General features: G+C 45.8%; 1 protein-coding gene and 1 long non-coding RNA gene across 2 annotated transcripts; one reads left to right on the top strand and one right to left on the bottom strand.

Moving 5' to 3' along the window:
• The first annotated feature begins 1413 nt into the window (after window positions 1-1413).
• LOC119378012 (uncharacterized) lies at window positions 1414-3622 on the top strand. Its single transcript, XR_005180907.2, has 3 exons — window positions 1414-1502; window positions 2317-2476; window positions 3419-3622. It is a non-coding gene; the product is annotated as an uncharacterized LOC119378012 (long non-coding RNA).
• Window positions 3623-6573: 2951 nt separating this feature from the next.
• Window positions 6574-7125, bottom strand: LOC119378011 (gametocyte-specific factor 1 homolog). Its single transcript, XM_037647284.1, has one exon. The coding sequence runs from the start codon at window positions 7123-7125 to the stop codon at window positions 6574-6576; it is 552 nt and encodes a 183-aa protein (XP_037503212.1).
• Window positions 7126-8550: the final 1425 nt, after the last annotated feature.

The raw sequence follows: 8550 nt of genomic DNA, 5'->3' as shown, positions 1-8550 counted from the left end.
TCCAATGCGCTCGACTGTTTCGTGAGTAACCTGAGTACAAATGACTCTATTGCAACATTTATATTAGTGACGGCTGAGTTCTGCCAGTTTTGCGCTGCTTCTTTAATGCCGAAAGGCTATCTTGTATAAACAGCATGCTTCCGCGGTTACGATGCATCGGTTATGCGACCTCTGAGGGCTTAAAATACCAGGAAGGCGAGCCAGGAAGCCGAGCCGAAGGCGCGTGTTCGCCTTCGAGGCACAAACTTCATGCATCAGGGCTTATCTCAAGCATATTAAAATGCGCAGATGGAAATGTAGCCCGTCGGTTATTCTGCCTAAATTCATTACAGCCAGTTCTCATTTTCAATGGACAGCTTATATTGCACTTTTCCTGATCTTCTATCGATGCCATTAGAAAAACTTCTTTTTGACAACGTTTTGTATTATAATTTCATTGCTTTATCTGTAAAGCGAGATTATGTTTATATATATATATATATATATATATATATATATATATATATATATATATATATATATATATATATATATATATATTACGTGGACATATATTTACACGCACAAATACGGACAGTAAGGTATCCCCTCCCCACCCGGCGCCTAGCAATTAATAAAATATCCGTGCAAGGAACCTGAGGACGACCGTCATTTGTACCGGTCGAGTTAACTTTGAGTTCCAATACCTTTGAGCCCTCGTAACGTCGAAGGCATATTTACAGCGCATTTGTAAAGATACGCGCCGTACACGCAGCTTCGCCAACGCGCGGTAAATGTTCGGTGTGCTTTCGACACAATATCAGCACACAGCTTTCTGAGCACAGCTAAATTCCATTAGAGCAGCTCAGTTACTCTGAATAAACTAGACGCCGAATCACCACCAAAAAAAGCATTAAGGCAGAAGAAATCAGAATAAGACACGCCCTTTTTATTTCCTCTGTCTCCTTCTTCTAGCCGTCGTTCGGCGTCTAGTTAATCGAGAGTAATTGTTCTAAATAGCCCAGCAACGAGTTCGGCTCAATTACACTGAGATCGTGAATATTCACGGTCGGTGTCAGCCTGTTTTCATTTTTATATTTTGCGTACTTTCCAGCAGTCACTTCGGCTACAAGAACTGATTTGCAGTATCTCTCAAAGGCATATATGAAGCAAGCATCCATTAAAAGCTTTGAAGTGTCGTCCATCAAGGCTTAAGACGACGTTTCCTACGCTTAATAATGGTAGACACGCAACGAAAGCCACATCAGTGCCGATTTGCCGGGTGCCGCCGACGCGTCCAGCAGTTCTAGCGGCCCGTTCTAGCGCGCGGCGCTGCGCGCCTTCAGTACCGAGCGACTGCAGCGCCGCCGCTACGGTCGACGCGGAAGGCATCAGGCGGCGAGGCGCGTTCACGCCACTAGCGGTGCGGCGGCGCCTTGTTCCTTGTTCGCATGGCGTTGGTTGAAGGTGGAGGTGTGCTGTGCAGGGGGGCGACGAGCTTCTAATTCAAGTTGAAATAGAAGGTGAGTAAATTTCAGCAGTCTCTCTATTTGCCCCTGTTCCCTCTATGCAATATGGGATTCGATGACGAGGTTCACTGAGGCGAAAATCGCGGATGCTGCGTACGTAGTGCATGTGTAGTCCTAACTCTTTTCCAATGTGTGTGATTGCACATGCCGTAGTTTTCCCATGTTACCAGCGAAAACCGGGCATATGTCAAACGTTCTTCTGTACGGTGTTCGAGCACCGCTTCAATTCGCCTTAATTTTTCATGAGCGATCCACGGTTTTCTGTGAAAACTATTCGCGATATGACAAACTGAACGGACTGCCACCTGAGGTGTTGCCCCCTGCATGATCCGAAAGACAGTTGCCGAGCCGCTGACGCAGTCTGTAGCTGCTACATCTCGGTAAATGCAAGGTTCCACTTAGTATGCAGTATGACCGTACTTTGTATCAAGCAGCGTCGAGCTTCGTATACTATGCCCTTTAACACGTAGCAGCGAGTGGCGTGTGGTCGGCGTGCGCGGCTATTTCTCGTTCGCTTCTGGAGGAGCGCCTCGCGTTGCCACATTGCGATGCTGAATTCTTACTGGGTTTTATTACTTTTAATCACAATTTTCCACCATGAAGGCATAGATTTTGTCAGTCCGCACAAGTACTGCGTAGAATGTATAATGAATATTTCAAGTGATGAAATAATGCTGTTTTATCACTGCAAGGTTATCTTTCTGTTGGCACCACAACCTCTGAATATAATAAAGACTTCTTTCCAAGCTTTTAAACATGTGTAACATTTCTTTGATAAACTTTTATTTATTGCTTTTTTTTATTACAGATCAGCTATTTCTCCCTAGAAGATGGCAGCAGTGCTAAAGATGCCATGCACAGAGAGCTCCAGCACATTGTATCTAAAATGGTCGTACAGAAGTACAGCTGGGTTTCTGAGAACAAATTAGCATTTAAAAGCCTGGCAAATGTGCTGCTGTTTCTCCTTGGTAAGTGTCAATAAAAAACAAATTCTAGTTTTCTCTCCTGCTCTGCAGGACATCCTCATTATGAGGTTCAGTATTATGTAGACTTCTCCATGTTGTGATATTTCGGTCGTAGTTGTTTAGAAGATGCTTCACCACGACCAGTATATTTGCACATACTGCATTACTGATGTTTGTTTGGAAACTTGTCCAACTGATAAAAATTTTTCAGAGTTTATATATGCTGCCTTCATGAATACTGCCAACTTGTGCCATCAGGAGCAAGAATCAGCATTGAAACAAACAGTTTCACTACTACCAAGATGCTTCTCCAGTGCAGTGTTCGATCATCTTATTTTCTGTTTTATTGGAGTTCCTATTTTTAGGAGCCGAGAACCAGAGCACATAACCAATTTCTTTGTTTAACAGTCAGCAGCACTGCTAAGCAGCAGGACTCAACAGAAGCTCCCCGGCAACTACAACATTATGGTACATCGACTATCCCAGCAACGTTCATAAATCTCAAAGGACATACATACAGGAAGAAAACAAGGACATAATAGAGTGCTCGTGCGCCAATGCTCCTTCCATAGTGCTATCAGCAAAAAAAGTATGATCTTTTATAATTTGAAAGAATATATGTTCTTCTGGAAGAGGGTGCCAGAATAGAAGATTAAGTGGGACATTTTTTGTTGTATTTCTTCATCTTTTGTTTCATATTGATGGGGTTCTCACAAAACTACGCAAGCTACTGCATTAATAAACTTGTAGTTGAAAGTGAAAAAAAAAATATGTATTATGCTGTCCAATCAACTCTTCCTGTCCGTGCATGTGTTCTGATCTTCATAATCATGCATAACCGATTAGCCTTCCAACAAATGTTCCCGCTATGTGTTGAAAATTGTTGAAAGCCTGAGAAATGACTTTTTAAAGAGAAGCTCATGATTGTCTCCTTGTATTTCACAGGTGCCAGACGTACCCTGTTCAACACAACTGACGCAGCTGTTTCGGACATAACAAAAAGGTGGCTCATGTTCGCTGTGGATCAAGAAGGTGCACTTATGCAAAGATGGCGTGCCACCTTGATGAAAGACTCCAACAGAAGCCCAAGCAACACTTTATAATCGCAAGAGTTCAGGAAGGAATGAAAAAATGGCTCCATGGTAAAAAATGTAAAACAGCGCTTACTTAAACACAAGACGAAGGAAGATGAGACACACACGGCGCTGATCTTGCAACCAACTTGCGTGTCTTCTTCAAAAAAATGGCGTATTGCCTTGTATATATTCAGTGTAAAATAAACCTGAAGCACCAGAAATATTTGCCTTGTGACTTGTTTGGGGGGTGGGGGGGGGGGGGTACAGACAAAAATGTAGAAAAAAGTAGCCGGGCATCAAATTTTATCCAAGACAAAAAACTACAAAAAATGTGCCAGAAATTACATTGGCCAAAATGCTTGGCCTCCATATCTAGAACATGCTTGGTTATTGCATGGTGTTCCACTACAGTGCCAACCATGGCAAGAGGTGTTTCCAATGATTTGCCAAGAACGGCCTTCCTTTGCTTGGCCAATGGTAGGCTTGTTACAACTGCCAAGCTCATATTTTGCTTGGCCTCCAATAACTTTCCATTCATGGACAGCTTGGCCACTGATGATTTACCATGCTTGGGCCAGGCAAATTTTGCTGGTAGGGTCAGCTATCTTTTATCTGGGAATGACATAAAGTCACACACGCCTGCCACAATTGACGTCGTTGACAGCCTCATTGATGGTGGAGACTTCAGTGGCGCGGAGACTGCACTAGCGTCAGGCACAGACAACAGTGCATACGTGGAAAAAAAAAAGCCACGATATGCTGACTTACTACATTGCTGGTTATGTGGCGCGTAAGACACTATAAAGAAGACACAGTGCGAGACTTGTGCAACATGTCTCACATCAGACAGAAACACAGCTACGGGGAGTGATCAGGCCTCCCTATTCACAGCGCTTTGATAACGGAGGCCTGATATACCCCTCCGGACCTCTCAAAGCAGCTATTGCAAAACTTGAAAATAGCTTTACCACTTATTTCAGCGTGAGTAAGCTGCATGAAAAGAGCATTGTGGATTTCAGCGCTTTCTTGAAAAAAAAAAAAACAGATTTGCCTCATCTGGGATGTGAAGAACATTCAAATTTCATCACAAAAAGCCTCCATGAAGTTCTGCATTTTACTTCGATTCCGCTTCGATCTTCACGAAATCACTGAACTGCGAAAGAGAAGTAAAGCGGCAAAGAATGAAGCTGCTAAAGACGAGAAGATGCAATTAAATGACGCTGACGAAACCCATGTCAAGGAACCAATAAAGATTAAAAATTCTGATGCTCTCAATTCTGTCTCGTGAAGTGATAAGCAGGACGGATGCACTGAGGGATGATCACTGGGAAACTTGTGTGACGCCAGACTTCGTGCTCTTCTGCAACTTTAACTAGCGCTAAGGTATTCCTTACTTATTTGTACTCAATGTCACGTTCTGTAATAAAAAGCAAACACCGCAGGCCTTCGACGTGAAAAGGTAAGCAAACGCGAGAGCGCGGTTGTAAACGGCTCCGCGAGCCCACCCGTAAGCGAGAGTCGCGGGCGGGGCGTCTGCTCAAGGAACTCCGATTGCGCGCAGCGCCACCGCCGCAGGCATCCCCGAGAGGACGCGACGGAGAGCGGAGACGGCAGACTAGCCAGTATATTCTAGGGACTATAGTGTACTAGAATAATTTCCTAGTGACGCGTCTGAGAAGGAGCGCGCGTGCCCGTTTGTGTAGACGCCACCAGGCGCCGCCACTGCGCCTTTTTCTAGTCGTCTGCTAGCGTAAATGCCGCAGACCGGCGGATTCATTGCAGTTCGGGACATCGCCTGCAGCAGTATCTGTTCGCATTTTTTATCATCCATTCGCACAAACCCATCATATGAGTAACTCTGCATGTTTTGCTTCTATTGCGCAATACCTAGCACAACATTTAAATCGCATGCTCATCGCAAGCTACACAAAAGTGCTCAGCAACGTCTACGCTGCGTTGCTATGCCAGAAGGCGTACGATGAAATAACGGCCTCGACGGACGCATATTGATGGTGGCAAACTTTTCGTGATTTATTCTCGGTTACAGAAACGCAGCTAAACAAGATTATTCCGGCGTTTCCTGACCCCATTTTACGGCGTGCAATGAGACGTACTACATGGAAGCATCCCACATGTGAGCGTCCGGAGAAAAAAAAAAGTCATCCACCATTTTTTTTTTCACAAGAACAACGACGTTGAACGTAGCGTCGCAGGGAACGCGCACGAGGCAAGCAGCTGCAAAGCGCGTCTGAACCGGCCCAAACCGGCGCGAACTGGCTCCGCGACTAGAAAAAAGCGCAGCAACGCCACCAGTGGCGTCTACTGGCGTTTGCTTCAACCGGCCTATTGTCCCTGCCTCCTGGACGCGTCACTAGGAGATTATTCTAGTACACTATACTACACGGATTTGCCTAGTCTTCGTGCTTGTGGGCTTCAAACGCACTTGTGGCTTTGTTTATTGCTATGTTTTGGTTTTCTTTCGGATAAAAGAATGGATCGTTGTGAACTTCGTGACCAGATTTGAATCGGTGAGCCTAAAGAAGTTAAAGTGGTGAAGTAAAACTGCTGATTGTTGCTGAACTTCGTTTTGAGACAAAGCGGATGCAGGTGACGCGCAGCCAAACGGAGCCGAAAGAACGAAGTTTAGACAAATCCGTGTACTACCCATGATTCCCATGCTGGCTGAAGCGCGATGCATTGCAGCTGCCATAGACACTAGCGCCAGAGTTCCCTCTAGTAAGTATTGTAGGAAACTCTATGGTTTGCTTCACCTGCGTGGACTGCCCTGTGAACTTCCACGCGGCTGCCTCTGACAGTGGCGCAGCTTATCCATTAGCCGTGTTGACCGAATATGACGTTGAGGGAAGCGAGCGAAATAAATCATTGGATTGGATTGTAAAAACTTTATTTAAGAAATAAATCATTGCTTGGATAAAAACAAAGTTTGTTGATAATATAAAGTTCACACGATTGGCCACACCTCTGCGGTCGGCCCTGGGCGACCTTCCTGCGCTCGTGGTCGGCCTAATCCCATTGTTCCTCCTCATCGGAGCTGCTGCCTGTGTCCCTCTTTTCGAAATCCGGCGTGTTGGACTTCGTCCTGGTTGTAGGCCCCGGTGCAGCTGTCCTTTGTACTTCTTCAAGAAGCGATTTGTAGAACCGCCGCCGTTCAGAACGTTTCAGTCCATGGACTGGGCGGAAGATCGGCGGCACGGCCGGCTTGTAGGGATCGCTTGTAGGACCGGACTCCAAGTCCCACTTCTCCTTAGGCTCAGGAACAAGGGGCCGCGCTCCTCCTGCGAAGGGAACCTCATAAGGAGGGTCGTAGCAGTCCCTGCTCGACGCGCTCGGGAAGCTAGATGACCGGTCCGGACAGGTCATCAGGTGCATGTAGTATTCGTGGCCGTGGTCGGGCGCGTCGTGCTCCGAGTTGAACGGGCAAGGCTTCACGAGGCGCCGCCTGTCGCCAGCTTGACATTTTGAGACATGAAGGCTCAGTCGACTCCTCTTCACCTTGTGGTCCGGTCTGAGAGGGCAGCTTACTAGTCCATCGTCAAATGTCCTGTATGTGGCCATGATCAGACCTCGGCAATCGTGAGGAATAATCGGACGAGCGTTCGACCGTCTGGTCAGTCACCACGTGCACTTCCTCGATGGCGCGACATCACGCGGCAGAGAAAGATGGCGCGTGATACATGGCCGCAGTGCTTCTTTCTCCTCTATGAACATGTGATTCTCCCAGTGTCATTGAAAAATGCCGGTTTAATCTCATCAGACCTTATCGCGAAATTTAGACTACAAGGTACCGCGTCCAGGCAACGCTTTACTAAACAATTTTTTTCCTCATAACTTCTCATTTGAATAATTCTAACTTTTCAAATTTCCCGTTAAGGACACACATCCACATTTCATTTCCGCTCAAGCATTTCTGGCATGACGCAGATTGAAAACGGAGGGTATTGCGCTGGCATTGGCCTTGCCGATTTTAGAAACCACTATGCCACCTGTTCAGGATCCTTTTTACACAACCGGTGGCGGGAGGCACGGCTCGCTGGTGTTGCGCGCAGTTTCAATTTATTTGTTTCCCAGGAGCGGATGTCAGGATGTCAGGTGTGTGGCACACGGCAGAGGTGAAACAGAATTTTCATCAAAAATACAGAATGTCCTTCTAAATTTACACTTCCACCTCGAAGTGAGTGGGTCAGAAATGCAGCGCGTTGATTCTTTATACTCATTTTAAATATATTTATTTACGCATCCAATTTCCATATTTGTTCCTTAATTTGCGTATGTATCTATGTATATATTTCCTTTCTTTAATATTTGTTTATAGTATTCATATATTTACGTTTTTCTGTTTATTTTTAGTCGGCCAGTGGTGATTAGTGGAGTTGCCCGATTTCTGCGGCGCATGCCTACAACTGATTTTCTTTTTGCAGGGTTACTGTTGGCAGAATTACTAGCTGTTCGCGTAGCAACGAATAACCTAAACATGCACAGTTTCGCTTCAATAGACCATGGCAGGCCCAGCTGCCTAGCGCTAATAAACTTGTGTTTCGCACGTTTGTCTTCTGTTGCGACGACGTGCGCGCACACACACACACACACACACACACACACACACACACACACACACACACACACACACACACACACACACACACACACACACACACACACACACGCACACACAGGGGCGTGTGTGTGTTTGCGTGCGTGCGTGCGTGCGCGAGGATTGTTTTGAACATGAACAGAATCCTAAAATGGAAAAATTTTGCGAAGATTACCCTCGGCCAGAAGCGAACGTTATCTTGACGAAAAATACAAAAAGTTGTTCTGATGTCTCATGAAAATGGATATATTGCGACGGCGACGAACAAACCAAGCTTTTGCGTGTGAATGCTCTGAAATGAACCAGTTCGCGGATTTGAACATGGCACCAAGCGCGCTAGTGCAAGGCAGGCGCGACGCAGTAGCATTGAACAATTTTAACCTAACGGT

This window comes from Rhipicephalus sanguineus, unplaced genomic scaffold (genome assembly GCF_013339695.2).
Source record: "Rhipicephalus sanguineus isolate Rsan-2018 unplaced genomic scaffold, BIME_Rsan_1.4 Seq656, whole genome shotgun sequence".
NCBI classification, from domain to species: domain Eukaryota; kingdom Metazoa; phylum Arthropoda; class Arachnida; order Ixodida; family Ixodidae; genus Rhipicephalus; species Rhipicephalus sanguineus.
Note: the sequence above shows the minus strand (reverse complement) of the source record. Positions and strands in the feature narration are given on the sequence as shown.

Coding starts and splice junctions, on each gene's coding strand:
- LOC119378011 (XM_037647284.1), bottom strand. CDS start 7,125: ATGGCCACATACAGGACATTTGACGATGGACTAGTAAGCTGCCCTCTC.